General features: G+C 43.5%; 1 protein-coding gene across 2 annotated transcripts in view; it reads right to left on the minus strand.

The window, feature by feature from the left end:
* The window catches only part of LOC145344260 (host cell factor 1-like), a 79,855-nt gene that overhangs the window by 32,613 nt on the left and 31,426 nt on the right, over nucleotides 1-15,816 (minus strand). The window contains exons 8-12 of one of the 2 annotated variants that reach the window (XM_080191307.1): nucleotides 15,141-15,449; nucleotides 12,198-12,379; nucleotides 8,804-9,028; nucleotides 6,237-6,344; nucleotides 1,101-1,320 (exon numbers count right to left, since the gene is read on the minus strand). In XM_080191307.1, coding sequence (XP_080047433.1) covers nucleotides 1,101-1,320; nucleotides 6,237-6,344; nucleotides 8,804-9,028; nucleotides 12,198-12,379; nucleotides 15,141-15,449 — 1,044 coding nt within the window. Of the gene's footprint in view, nucleotides 1-1,100; nucleotides 1,321-6,236; nucleotides 6,345-8,803; nucleotides 9,029-12,191; nucleotides 12,380-15,140; nucleotides 15,450-15,816 lie in introns of both variants that reach the window. The other variant, XM_080191306.1, reaches the window with a different exon arrangement.

Below are 15,816 nucleotides of genomic sequence, written 5' to 3' on the forward strand. Positions count from 1 at the left end.
GATAATTTTCAACTCTCCTCAAAATTTACACTGTATCCACACATTGGCCTGGATTTTGGTCATCATGGTGAATCTCTTTATGCTGGTGAAAATCCTGGGAATCAAGACAATTTCTACATCTTGTCTCCGAACCTGGCATTTCCCATCTCTAGGAGGGCAGGGCTGGAATGGGGCGGGAATGGGAAATGTGTGAGCACTTTGCAGTGACAGCTGCCATTGAAATGGCCAACTGCTTCCAGCGATTTCTGACTTTGGACCCCTGGCTGCATGAATCCTAGAATGTGCAGAACATACCGGGTGAATGATGCTTTTATATTTATTACAATGCCAGAGCACAAAGCCAGGCCTTGGCAGCCACCTCTGCACCCAGCAGCCTCTGCATTCAATCCAGGCTTGCCCACCCTGGCTCCCCACTGCTAACTTCCCCATCAACCTAAAATCTGTTCTGCAGGCAGCCATCTTTACAGGTTGTGTTCGCTGAGCTGAGGAGTCTCCTGACTCTATGAACCCAAACTGCGGACAAAAGTCCAGTCCATCGGCTTTTAATATGAAGTCTTACAGAAGGTAATAAGCTAAACAATCACAACTAATTAGACCTTTTATATACCCAAAGGTCAAACGTATGTAGCAGAACAGTTTTTTAAAAAAAAATCCTATGAAAGAAAATAGCTGAACACCAAATATTCATGAAATATTCATGAAAATTAGATTGGAAACCTAGGAGCCTCCCATCCATTGACACTGTCTACACTTCCTGCTGCCTTGGCAACGCAGCCAGCATAATTAAGGACCCCATGCACCTGGCCATTCTCTCTTCCATCAGGAAAAAGAACAAAAGTCTGAGTCAATGTATCAACCGACTCAAGAACAGCTTCTTCTCTGCTGCTGTCAGATTTTTGAATGAAGTTACCTTGCATTAAGTTGATCCTTCTTTACACCCTAACTATAACTGTAACAGTACATGCTGCATTCTCTTGTTTCCTTCTCTATGAACGGCATGCTTTGTCCCTATAGCTCGCAAAAAACAATACTTTTCACTGTATGTCAATACATGTGACAATAATAAATTAAATCAAAATCAAAAATCCTCTATCCTGTACCTGTAACATTGGGTTGATGCATCAGTGCTGAAACAGGAATGGTTTTTATGATGGTGGTTGCTCCAGGTTTGCTGCTAGTTGGTGAGACACCGCCAAGACCCAGGATCGTTTGCTTTGTACCGATCCCGCCAGCTTGCGAGGTTGTGATTATTGTTGCTGGCTTGCCATCTGCTGCCGTCACAAGTCTCACAATAGTCCCCGGAGGAAAGGGGCCCTTGGCCTTCAGATTTGTAAAAAAGATCAAAACATTTGTCAAATGGGAAACAATAAGGTGAAAGCCATGGCAGGCACACACCAGAAACAACTATTTCATTATTTTCATTATATGCATTTAAGAAAATACAACATGTAACTCATTGTATAGTTCCTGCAAGAAAAACTCAAATTAGTTTAAAAGAGAGGTGGACCCACTGTGGTTTTCCAGAATCAATTTGTGTCTGTATTCTAATATTGAAATGCGCAATATTTTACTATGTCTATTAAGCAAATAGTCTAGGGTCGCATGGTAGCACAGTGGTTAGCACCGCTGCCTCACAGCACCAGACACCTGGGTTCAATTCCCAACTTGGGTCACTGTCTTGTGGAGTTTGTACATTTTCCCTGTGTCTGCGTGGGTTTCCTCCGGGTGCTCCGGTTTCCTCCCACAATCCAAAGATGTGCCATGCTAAATTCTCCAAGTGTACCTGAACAGGTGCTGGAATGTAGCAACTAGGGGATTTTTCACAGTAACTTCATTGCAATGCGAATGTAAGCCTATTTGTGATTAATAAATAAGCTTTAACTTTAAACTTTCTATAGATAGGCAGATAATGCGGCAGAGTGGTATTTTTCCCAGCAATACAGAAGGTGGACAAGTCCCCAGGACCGGATGGAATGCATCCGAGGGTTCTGAAAGAGATGGCGGAGGTTATAGTGGATGCCTTGGTGGTTATTTTCCAGACGTCGCTGGATTCCGGGGAAGTGCCGGAAGATTGGAAAACGGCTAATGTTACGCCGTTGTTTAAGAAGGGTGCCAGGCAAAAGGCGGGGAATTATAGGCCGGTTAGTTTAACGTCTGTGGTAGGTAAAATGTTAGAATCTGTCATTAAGGAGGAAATTGCGAGGCATCTTGAAGGGAATTGCTTGATAGGGCAGACGCAACACGGTTTCATTAAAGGGAAGTCGTGTCTGACAAATTTACTGGAGTTCTATGAGGATGTGTCTAGGGCAGTGGATAGAGGAGAGCCGGTGGATGTGGTCTTTCTGGATTTTCAGAAGGCGTTTGACAAGGTACCTCACAAGAGGTTATTGCAGAAGGTCAGGGGACATGGAGTTGGGGGTAGGGTGTTAGCGTGGATAGAGGATTGGTTGTCAAATAGGAGGCAGAGAGTGGGGGTCAACGGGTGCTATTCAGATTGGTGGTTGGTGACTAGTGGGGTGCCCCAGGGGTCGGTGCTGGGGCCTCAGCTATTTACCATTTATATAGATGATCTGGAGGAGGGAACCGAGTGTAGGGTGTCGAAATTTGCTGATGACACCAAGATTGGGGGAAAGGCAAATTGTGCGGAGGGTGTGGAGAGTCTGCAGAAGGATCTAGATAGGCTGGGCGAATGGGCCAGGAAATGGCAAATGGAATTTAATGTTGGCAAGTGTGAGGTGGTCCACTTTGGTAGGAAGAATGGTAGGAAGGACTATTACTTACGTGGCGTAAAACTGCAGCAGGCGACGGTGCAGAGGGACCTCGGGATCCTTGTGCATGAGTCGCAAAAACCCAGCTTGCAGGTGCAGCAGGTGGTCAGGAAGGCGAATGGGATGCTGGCCTTCATAGCGAGGGGGATTGAATATAAAAGTAGGGAGGTCTTGCTGCAGCTGTATAGGGCATTGGTGAGGCCGCAGCTGGAGTACTGTGTGCAGTTTTGGGCGCCGCACCTGCGCAAGGATATTTTGGCCTTGGAGGGAGTGCAGAGGAGGTTTACTAGGCTGATACCGGAGTTGAGGGGGTTGAGCTATGAGGAGAGGCTGAATAAACTAGGCTTGTACTCGTTAGAGTTTAGAAGAATGAGGGGAGATCTCATTGAGACGTATAAGATGATGAATGGGATGGATAGGATAGAGGTGGAGAGACTCTTTCCACTCAAAAAAGACAGTAGGACTAGGAGGCACAGCCTCAAGATAAAGGGGAGGCGGTTTAGAACGGAGTTGAGGAGGAACTTCTTCACTCAAAGGGTGGTGAATCTCTGGAATTCTCTGCCCGTTGAAGTGGTGGAGGCTGCCTCGCTAAATATTTTTAAGAAGCGGGTTGATGGGTTCTTGATAAGAGAGGGGATTAAGGGTTATGGGGAGAGGGCGGGAAAGTGGAACTGAGCCACGACAGATCAGCCATGATCTTATTGAATGGCGGGGCAGGCTCGAAGGGCTAGATGGCCTACTCCTGCTCCTATTTCTTATGTTCTTATGTACATAGAAATGTAAGCAGTGCTTTGTTCCCTAGTTGGTGAATTTTTAATGCTGGGAGACAGCATCTGTCCTAACTCTTCAAATATTTAAACTTTGTGAAATGCCTGACAACACATCAATACAAACTCATTCATGTAACTCGGGAGTCAGATCTTCACCTTGCTATCAAGCACACTGACAGAAAGTAGTGGCAAACCCTCTTTAGTCACTGGTCTTCCATATAACGGTACAAAGAACAAAGATACACATCTAGTGTTGCACAACTCCAGTGTGGTGCAAAATCATGTTTTGGTTTTGAAGTTTATTTATGGTGTCACAAGTAGGCTTACATTAACACTGCAATGAAGTTACTGTGAAGATCCCCCAGTCATCACACACCAGCGCCTATTCAGGCACACCGAGGGAGAATTTAGCATGGCCAATGCACCTAACTAGCACAGCTTTCAGACTGTAGGAGAAAACCAGAGTACCTGGAGGAAACCCACGCAGACATGAGGGGGATCATGCAGATTCCACACAGACAGTGACCCAAGGTGGGAATCGAACCTAAGTCTCTGGCACTGTGAGGCAGCAGTGCTAACCACTGTGCCATACTTTAAAGTAAATTAATGGGATTGAGAGTTATAGATAGGCCTGGTAGGTATGGATATGACTGGCACAACTTGTGGGCAGAAGGGCCTGTTTGTGCTGTAGTGTTCTATGTAAAGTCTCTGTCACAAGTTAAAATGTTGGCCCCGAATTATATTTGAATTTGACTATGCACACAAAGAACAGTATAACACAGGAACAGGCCCTTCAACCCTCCAAGCCTGTGCCGATCATGTTATCCAAAGTAGACCAACTGCCTGTATCCCTCTATTCCCCATCTGTTCATATGTCTATCCAGATAAGTCTTAAATGTCGCTAACATGTCTGCCTCAATCACTCCACTTGGCAGTGCATTCCAGCCCCCACTACCCCCTGTGTAAAAAAACTTCTCCTGCACATCTCCCCTGAACCTTTCCCCCCTTCCCTCGAACTTGTGCCCCTTGTGATTGTCACTTCTGCCCTGGGAAAAAGCTTCCAATTGTTCATCCTATCCATACCCCTCATAATTTTATAAACATCTATCAGGTCACCTCTCAGTGTCCATCTTTCCAGGGAGAACAATCCCAGTTTATTCAATCTCTCCTCATAGCTAATACTCTCCATACCAGCCAACATCCTGGTAAACCTTTTTTGTACTCTCTCCAAAGCCTCCACATCCTTCTGGTAGCATGGTGACCAGAATTAGACATGGTATTCCAAATGCAGTCTAACCAACATTTTATACAACTGTAACATAATTTGCCAACTTTTATGCTCAATGGCCCATTTGATGAAGGTAAGCATGCCATATGCTTTTTTCATCACCTTTTCCACCTGTACTGCCACTTTTAAGGATCTGTGGACCTTACCTCTCCATAATGTGTGTGTCTATGCTCCTAATGGTTCTGCCATTGATTTTATTGCTCCCACCTGAATTGGACCTACCAAAATGCACCACATTGCATTTGTCCAGATGAAGTTCCCTCTGCCATTTCTCCGCTCAAATTACCAGCCTATCTATAACTTGAAGTATTCTCTGACAATCTTCATCACTATCCACAACTCCGCCAATCTTAGCATCATCCACAAACTTGCTAATCAGACCTGCCATGTTTTCTTCCAGGTCATTTATATATTTCACAAATAACAGAGGTTCCAACACTAATCCCTGCAGAACACTACTAGTTACAGACCTCCATTCAGGAAAACACCCCTCCACTGCTACCCTGTCTTCAATGGCCAAGCCAGTTCATAATCCGTCTAGGTAGTTCATCCCTGATCCCATGATATTTAATCATTTGCAGCAGCCTGCCATGAAGGACCCTGTCAAATGCTTTACTAAAGTCTATGCAGACAACATCCACAGCCCTTCCATCGTCAATCATTTTTATCACTTCCTCAAAAAACTCAATTAAATTAGTGAAACATGACCTCCCTCATACAAAACCACGCTGTCTATCATTAATAAGACCATTCAGTTCCATACGTGCATAGATCCTATCTCTAAGAATCTTCTCCAACAAATTTCACTATCACACAGTACAAGTCTTGCTGTTTAATTCTCATGCTTACCGCAGCACTCTGCTGTGTGTAACGTTGAGGGAAGAAAGGGAAAGGGAAGTGAACTGATCTACTCCAACTTGCAAAGTATTTGCTAAAATATGGTGGAGCATTTGACAATAGCCACAGGAAAGCCTGTAGTACAAACCATGTCACCTGATCTCCCAAATGAAAGAAACGTGGCAGCAAGAAGCAGCAGAGAGGAATAATAACATAGAAGAGGCAAAGATGGCCAATAAGCTACTGAAATATATATCCATGAAAAGTAAAGTGGTTCTTTTATAGCCGGTTTGGTTAGACTGCAGCAAAACCCTCCAGATCCACCTAGTGGCCAAAGTCCACAATTATATAATGATTTTGAAAATGAAAAGGAAATAATTGAGCAATTAATTGTGACAACAGGATGTAACGTTGGAGGCAGGAATGCACACCTTATGCAACAATTTCAACACAGATATGGATCCATAAATTTTCTGCAAGTTTAAAAGTACATGCTCTTGGAAATCACAGTAGGCAGTTTACCCAAAGTCAGCCATTCATAGGTTATGAATACAAAAATATAGCACAACATACCTGAATGAACTGTGCCAAAGAGCCAGCAGTAGCCTGGCCAGTGATTGGAGCACCAGTTTGCACAGGGGCTGTCTGAACAAGAGTCATCATTTTTCCCAAATTGGAGATCTAAACAGAACAAATTTCAACTGATCACATATGGTCAGCGACAATAGTGACTAGCACTTGCATAAAGTCTTCAAAGCAGAAAATAATCCATTGTGCTTGACAGAGGTCATTAAAAAAAAGGAACAAAGGAACGTGCAACAAGCCATAGGGCAAGTGTTAGAGAGTTTAACATTTATTTATTAGTGTCACGAGTAAACTTACATTAACACTGTGATGAAGTTACTGTGAAAATCCTCCAGTGTCGCCATACTCCAGCACCTGTTTGGGTACACTGAGGGAGAATTTAGCATGGCCAATGCACCTAATTAGAATGTCTTTCAGACTGTGGGAGGAAACCGGTGCACCCCAGGGGAAACCCATGCAGACGTAGGAAGAACGTGTAAGCTCTGCACAGACAATGACCCAAGCCAGGAATCAAACCCGGGTCCCTGGTGCTGAGGTGACCGTAGTTGAAAGGATATTGGGGTTTTAAAATGAGGGAACTGAGGAAAAGATGATGGGGTTTAGAAAAGGAATGGCAGAAAGTAGAGCCAAGGAAGCTTTAAATATACATCTACTCATGCCAAAAAAAATTACGACCAATACAAAATTCTCTTGAACTGTGCTTGATGATGTGTATACACATTTTTCTGACAACAAAAGAAAGTTTCTTACAAAGTCCCAGCCCAATGTACACAAAGGAAGTTAAGCAGGCGCTTTTTTTTGCATTTACTTTATGTTCACACATAGGGTCATATACAAGTTAAAATTAATGCTAACCTATATACAATGCAGCAAAACAAGATGCAAATGTTACAAAAGGCCACCTTGTTTTCTCCAGCAAGTTAGAACCTCAAACATATCAAAACAAGTTGTTCCCACTGTACAAACCTTCTTGGTTTTGTAAAAATAAAAAAACACAAAGCAGGCAAAATGCAAATCAGGGTAAATAAAACCATGTAATGCCCAATTACAACTAATCTCTCTGAGTTTCATCATATAATGCATCAGTTAATAAGATGAAAAAGGAATCTAATCCTGAGGCATCTTGGAATGCTGAGCTGTAATGAGATGTTAAGTGCAAATGAACTACCTAAAAACTTAATTTGCCCTCTAATTTTCTCTCCTCTTCACCCAGTGTTCCTCTGAAGGTACAGGTTGCATCAAGAATTCATCACGTGTGAAATATCAGGCAAGTGTCCTGCCACTTGGCTGCAAAGCATGTAGGAGCCCAGTTTGTTTAGTTATCAAAACCAAACCAGTAATGTTGGCGCAAAAGCACAGTGAAACATTGTGACAGCTGCAGCATCTGCACCCAAAGAATAATTAGTGAGATGAGAGCTTCCAACACTGAAGGTTTCTGCGCCAATGGCCTATATGGACTCCAACTGATGCAGATACATAAGAACATAAGAAATAGGAGCAGGAGTAGGCCATCTAGCCCTTCGAGCCTGCCCCGCCATTCAATAAGATCATGGCTGATCTGTCGTGGCTCAGTTCCACATTCCCGCCCTCTCCCCATAACCCTTAATCCCCTCTCTCATCAAAAACCCATCAACCTGCGTCTTAAAAATATTTAGCGAGGTAGCCTCCACAACTTCAACGGGCAGAGAATTCCAGAGATTCACCACCCTTTGAGTGAAGAAGTTCCTCCTCAACTCCGTTCTAAACTGCCCCCTCCTTTATCTTGAGGCTGTGCCCCCTAGTCCTACTGTCCTTTCTGAGCGGGAAGAGTCTCTCCACCTCTATCCTATCCATCCCATTCATCATCTTATACGTCTCAATGAGATCTCCCCTCATTCTTCTAAACTCTAACGAGTACAAGCCTAGTTTATTCAGCCTCTCCTCATAGCTCAACCCCCTCAACTCCGGTATCAGCCTAGTAAACCTCCTCTGCACTCCCTCCAAGGCATGCTAGTCTCCATTCTTCTAGGTTGTGGTCAAGGCCTGGGTTCCCAAAACTCACCTGATGATGGAGCAGCGCTTCGAAAGCTCATGACTACAAATAAACCTGTCGGACTTTAACCTGACGTTGAGAGACTTCTTCCTGGGTTCCCAAAGATGAGAGCATTTATTTTTTCCCCAAATATAAGGCTAGGTTCCTTTAAATTCTGTTTTGGAAGAGACGGGTTTTCTGTCACCAACCCCCATTCCCCAACCTCTCCGTTACCAACCAACACTGCACTGCGCAGATAATTTCATCTGACAGTCGCCGGGCACACATGTTCAGGCCCTCAAGCTTGGATTTTCAGCTTGCCATTCATGGGTAAAACCGTCATTATCGATCAACTGCTCATTATAAAACACACTTCATTTATATTTCATTGTCCTCTCTTAGGGGGCCAGCAAGCCCCATGGCCAGATTAATACCTGAACTGCAAGTTGAGAGCCGCACCTCAGCATTCAATCACCTTGAGGCTTCATTAACCCATTAACATTAAAGTCTGACATGCAAAGCTATCTAATAATATTGAAATTACCAGGGAGCCCCCACTGCCAACTTGAATTGGGCTTTTGACGAGCGTGAATGTTTTAGTGACACCGCCCACGACTGTGGTGACAACTTGAGTCTGCTGAGCGACAGTCAATGCACCAGATTTGTGTACAGTTATAATAGGCCGGGAAGAGGCAGAGCCGAGCGCGCCAGACGATGTTGCCACTTGTGCAGCTGCTGTCTTCAGCATTGTTGTGGCTGGCGTGTTCACCTGCACAAAATAGAAGGCACTTTCACAAATCTACTGCAGAATAAAGATACATTTTTAGTTTTGCCTTCACACAAACCTGTCCATTATGACTCGTCAGCAAAGATAATTTACTTGACAATTAAATACAAGCTTGTTTCACACAAGTTATTCAGTTTGTTTGGCTTCAATTCATAGAAGTAACCATTCCTCCACTCTCAATCCTACAATAGTGAAAAATATACTGATATACTGAGTTTTGGGACTTGCAACAAGGAATAAACTGTCTTCCTCATTTACTGTAACTTCTAAAATGTGGATCCATTTGTAAATGATCAATCATTTGTGAACACAATATCCTCCCATACGAAATCATAGAATCCTGCAGTGCAGAAGGATGCCATTTGGCCCATCAAGTCTGCATCAACCACAATAACAGTCGGGCCCTATTCCCATATAACTCCATACATTCACCCTAGCTAGCCCCCTGACACTAAGGGGCAATTTGGCCTGGCCAATCTACCTAATCCGCACATCTTTGGACTTTTGGAGGAAACTGGAGCACCTGGAGAAAACCCACACAGACACAGGGAGAATGTGCAAACTCCACACAGGCAGTGTCCCAAGCCAGGAATTGAACCCGAGTCCCTGGCACTGAGAGGCAGCAATGCCAACCAGTGTGCCAATGTGCTGCTCCAAACGTAAGTAGCAGAGAATTCTGTGTTGTATTCTGCTAGAAATAGTTTAAATTTTCACCAGTGAGAGGCTGATGTCGCACATAGGCCAGACCAAGTAAGGATGGGTAGATTTCTTCCCTAAAGGGCATGAGTGAACCAGATGAGTTTTTACGACAATGGTTTCATGGCGACCAGTAGACTTTTAATTCCAGATTTTTATTGAATTCAAATGTCACCAGATGCCATGGTGGAATTCGAACCCAGATCTCCAGAGCATTGTCCTGGGTCTCTGGATTACTAGTCCAGTGACAATATCACTATAACACCACCTCCCCTATGCACTATTAAAAAAATGATTTACTGTTCAACATTCCATGCTCCGTTCAAACAATAACTTCTTAATTGAAGACAAGCTCACATTTAAACAGACTTTGAAAGGAAAGCTTCCCCTTTCCTGGTGAAAAACCCAGCAACATTCAGATCAGAGGATTTCGTTCACAAGCAACAAAATATTGTAAGAAGGGAAAATGGAGCAAGGATTCCACTGATAGGAAATGAAAGGCTTCTGTTTTTCAATCTATAACTCCCCAACATATCTAGTACAGGGTGACCTACCTTCTTGCTCCCTCAGCCACATTCCCAATAAACATCCAATTTTGAACATTTGGTAGCAAGTTCCTTCCAGTTATCAATGTCAATGCTGGTGGACTTCGAGGACAGCTTGTTGTTTTGAGCATTTCTTTTGTCCTCTCCTGGAATGCCGAACCATTGAGGGTGGTTGAGAAAACGGGACCTGGCAAAAAGGGGGGTGGTTGTGGTGGTCTTGGGGTGGGGAGAAGGAAATGCTTTTTGGCCATCTGGACATGGTGTCCAGTCAATGAGTTTTGCTAACTGACCGACTGTTCGAACTGGCAACAATTTGTCCATCAAGCTGCATCATGCTTTGAGTCCAAACTCCGAAATGATGGGACAGAGTGGCAGCAGGAAAGGAAAGGAAGCAAATCCATGAGGGGCCTGGTCAGGGTAGATTGGGAGAAACTGTTCCAGCTTATAAAAGGATCAAGAACAAGAGGGCACACACTTAAAGTGATTTGCAAAAGAAGCAACCATGGTGTGATTTTTTTTCCACACAGCAAGGGGTTCGAGTCTGGAACGCACTGCCTGAAAGTTGGATGGAGGCAGATTCCATTGAGGCATTCAAGAGGGCATAAGATGATTATTTGATTAGAAACAATGTATAGGGGTACGAGGGAAAAGGCAGGGGAGTGGCACTAAGTCATAGTGCTCCTCTGGAGAGCCAGTGCATAGACAATAGGCTGAATGGCCTCCCTTTTGCACCATAACAATTCTGTGATTCTGTGAACATGCCTGTGCCAATTCTTCAGTAGAGCTATCCAATTAGTTCCATTCTGCTATTTTTGATAGCCCTGTAATTTTTTTTCTCCCACTTATCCAGAGGTAAAAATTAAAGTTTGTAAACGGGAGTTGAGAAGTTTTTGCACCATTTAGATCTGCGCCCTCAAAGTGGCATGCTAGATGCTGCTTTCAAGCATTGTAACACCATGTTACAATGCTCTAGCTGTAAAATAGCATCTCATCTGATTTACTATGTGCAGGAGATGAACTAGTCCACAGAAACCTTCAATAAAAGCAGTCAGTCTCTAATTAACCCTGATCACTTTTCCACAAGGTCAGCCTCAAACAGAAAGGCTGAGTTAGTGGTTAAGTACTAGGGTTAAGCTTCAGACTCTGTCAATGCTGCCAAGTAGTGCTCCAGCGCTACTGAAGCCAATGTTCCCTCTAAGCCAGGTCGACATGCAGTGACTCAAAAGTCCCTGCATAGTCGAAACGTAAATCAACCCCTTTAAACTGTCACTCAACTAAAATTTAAAGGGAGTGCACATCTAAAGAAGTTATAGGGAACATAGATTATAAAACCAGGGGGTCACAATCTGACCATTTAGGATGGAGGTGAGGAGAGTGGTCAGCCTGTGAAATTCATTACCACAGGAAGGAGTTGATGCCAAGTCATTGAATGTATTCAAGAGGCGGCTGGATATAGCACTTGGGGCGAATGGGATCAAAGGTTTTGGGGAGAAAGCAGAATTGGGCTATTGAGTTGGATGATCAGCCATGATCGTAATAAATGGTGGAGCAGACTCGAAGGCTGAATGGCTTCCTCCCATCTTCTATGTTTCTATGTAAACCTTCAGTCACACTTTGATAACTGTTCGTTTTCAACAATTAGGTAATCATTTATTTATTAATTGAACAGCACAGGGCAATTAGTGTCCTCCTTTTTGGAAGGCCAAGCCACACAATCTAATTTGTCTTGCTTCCCCACAAATACACCTTCCTAAATTTCTAATTTATCAGCACTATAGTGTCATCCTTAACAGGACGTTATAAATTGACTAATGACAACACTGAAATTTCCCTCTCGCTGTACTTCAAGCCTCATGATCAAAATCAACCAATGATTCAAGAGGGAGAGAAAAATAAATACTCACACTTACTACGGAGGGAACTGCATTAGTGGTGCTTTGGGCTGGGACAACCAGACGGACGCCAGCAGGTAAGGAAGAAACTGCAGCTTTTACTGTCTGTACAGCTTGCTGGGAGACTGTAACCAGCTGGGCTGCTGCTGAAGTTATCCCCGATGCCTGAGCAGCAGAGACTTGCACTGCAGTTGCAGCACCTTTACAGAATACAAAATAGAAATGTGTAAGATATCGTACAGACCAAAACTGAATGAATAGTTGAAGTTCTAGAATATTCCTCCAAATGATGTTCCTCTGTTAAGAATGTCATAATAAATAGCAATTTGGTGTACAGAATTTCAGTGTTGTAGAAAAAAAGACATGCTGTCAAAGTTTTTTGTCTTGCACTCATCTGGACAGATTCACAATAAAGAATCATCAAATCCCTACAGTGCAGAAGGAGGTTATTGTCACCCAGAGTCTGCGCTGACTCTCCAAAAGAGGCACTCACCCCCCACATCCTGCTGTACAGCATACAACTCAAGCTTCACCTTTTGCTCAGACACTTTACTCGTCCAGATTAACCTAAGGTAGGCTGGGTACTCTTCAGGACCATAAAGGCGACCTTTGACACATTCATGCGTTTGTAGAATATACAGCAAGCAATGATCTCATCAGGGTAACCATTATACTGCAGGGTGGCCTTGATTAGCCCTATTTTGGTCAGCAAATGGCCTTATTTATGAGACATCGATAAGCCCAATCGTGAAGCATGGAACTGTAGAAATCACAACACATATTGAAAGTAGTCAAATGAACTCCCTTTCCTCAATACCCTGCTTCGGAATCTGCCAATGGACTCTCTTCTACCATTGGGCAACATATGTGTTGGGATTCTTACAGGTCAGGGGTCTCACAGCTGGTAGTGGAAAAAGAGCATCCCAGAGGGGGCAGACCCGAAGAGAAGCAGGGCCACCCAACATGGAAAGTTCTGAAGGCCTGAGCAGGGTAACCTACGGGGCTTCCCCTCCATTCCAAGTTCCTCCCACGAGTCTCAAAATTGAGGTTGGATGAGAAGCAACCCTTTAATTAGCCATTTTCCTGGGCTTCACCCGTACATATAAAATTGCAGAGTGTTTGGGGGAGGTAATGCCACCCGGGGAGTTTAACAGGTCCACTTGTTGGTGGGAAAACATGAAATTGTGTCCCATGTGTTTATCTAGCTTTCCTCTCAAATGCATCTTTGCTATTTACCTCAACTACTCCTTGTGTAGCAAGTTCCACATTCTTACCATTCTCTCATTAAAGAGTTTCTCCTCAATTCCCAACCGGATTTATTCGTGGTTATCCCATATTTATGGCCTTTAGTTCAGGTAACCTGTTGGGGTTTTGCTGACTGGCTTGAAATGATGATGGTTCTCTTGATCTGCTGCAGTCCATGGGGTGTAGGTACACCCACAGTGTTGTTATGGAGTGAACTGCAGGATTCTGACTCATTGACAATAAAGGAACAGTGGCGATATACTTCCAAATCACGGTGGTGAGTGAATTAGAGCAGAACCTCAAGGTGGTGGTGTTCCCACATATCTGCTAACCTTGTCCTTCCAGATGTTAGAAGTCCTGGGTTTGGAAGGTGTTGCCTAAGGAGCCTTGATGAGCTTCTGCAGTGCATCTTATAGATGGTAGAAACTGCAGTTCGTCATTGTTGGAGGGGGCGAATGTTTGTGGAAGAGGTACCAATGAAGTGGGCTTTGTCCTGAATGGTGTCAAGCTTTGACTGTTTTTGGAGCTGCACTCATCTAGGCAGGTGAAGAGTCTTCCATCACATTCCTGACTTGTGCCTTGTAGATGGTGGACAGGCTTTGGAAAGTCAGAAGTTGAGTTACTTGCCATAGGATTCCTAGCTTCTAACCTGCTCTTGTAGCCACCATACTTATGTGGCAACAATTTATATTAATGTGCCAAGTAGAGAGTTTCAAACCAAAGAGTCCCCATATAATTAAAATGCTGACAGGTTATTTTTACCTAATTAATGGCAGAGTGTCAGGGAGTGGAGAGGTGGTGAAGACTCCATTACTTGGGAATATCCTGTTCAGTTTTGGTCACCTTCGTTGAGGAAGGATCTGGTGGCACTGGAGACACAGTTCAGAAGAGGTTCACTAGATTGATTCCAGGTTTGAAGGGACTATCGTATGAGGAGCATTTGAGTATCTTGGGCTTGTACTTGCTGGAGTACAGAAGAATGAAGGGGAATTTGATTGAGGTGTATGAAATCAACGAAATTGATAAAATAAATGTTAACCAAATGTTCCCTCTTCTAGAACAGTCACAAAGCGGGGGAGGTTCAAGACAGAGATAAGGAGAAGCTACATCTCAGAGTGTTGTGAAACTATAGAACTCTGTGCCCCAGAGTGCAGTGGATGCAGAAGGAATCAACGGATGCAGGAAAGAGATCGATAAATATTTGATCAAAAGTGGAATAAAGAGCTATGGGGAAAGGCAGGGAATTGGAGTTAGGATGAGATGGAGATCAGCATAATCATATAGAATGGCAGAATGGTCTCACAGAGCTGAAGTGACTACTCTTGCTCTTAATTCCTATATTCCAAAGACATTTGATAAAAGGCAAATAGGAAGATAATTTGAAATAAGCAGCAAGTATGTACTTCACAATGGCCAGATCAATAGCTGCTTGTAGAACGCTACCTGCCTTTATATGAAACCTGGATAACTTAAAGCAGGAAAATTACTCTAAAGTAACAGTCCAATGCAGTTAAAAAATAAATAGCTTTCAAATTCAGCACGCTAAAATATACCTTGCTGCATGAGAGGAACATTGAGAGGTTATAATTAATAGCATTCCAATGTCTGTAAATATAAGCCTTAAATATTTTCTTGTACAACGACCACATGAAACTCAAGACGACAAAGGTTTCAAATGATGACAACTGAAACTGTTAAAAATACCATGGGGCTTACTAGTCATTCCAGGAACCAGCGCACTATTGGGAGAAGCTACTTTAGAAACAGGAAGTGGTGAGTGCAATGGTGTGGCCGGAGAAGCAGGCGTCGGAGAAATAGGGCTGCACGGAGTCTTCTGTGGAAGTGCGGTATTGCTCAATGATGGAGTTGCCATGGTGGTGGCGGTAGTGGTAGTTGCTGGCGGCATATCATACTTCTGAAGCTGAAGAAGGTAGGCATCTGCGGTTGGAACAGCACCCCAACATACTTCAAGTGAATTTGTGCTGGCTCTAACCAACTGCACACGTGATGGTGCGGGGGGCTTTTCTAAAGACAAACAAAACAGTGTTTCAAGTTATATTTAGGAAAACTGTATTTTAATATTTCACTCACATCCCTCTGCCCAGACCCACACTTCACAAGTTCACAATAAAACCCTTCACGTTTCTGATCCAGATTTCAACTCTCAAACAATTTTCTACTTCCACGACTAGCTTTGCAAAACATGGCCACGTTACATTCCAGTCTCTGCTGCCTAACACTTATAGTCATAAAAATAAATGCATCCCTTCTTTTAAAATAAAGACCAAGCAGCTGAAATGGATACAGATACACACAATATATTAATAGATGAGAAAGGTCATTCGTCCATCCAAAACTAACCAACATTTCCCCTGCAACTGCAGTACCTAAA

The sequence above is a fragment of the Carcharhinus amblyrhynchos genome, chromosome 6, assembly GCF_965287045.1.
Source record: "Carcharhinus amblyrhynchos chromosome 6, sCarAmb.v2.hapA, whole genome shotgun sequence".
Taxonomy (NCBI): Eukaryota; Metazoa; Chordata; class Chondrichthyes; order Carcharhiniformes; family Carcharhinidae; genus Carcharhinus; species Carcharhinus amblyrhynchos.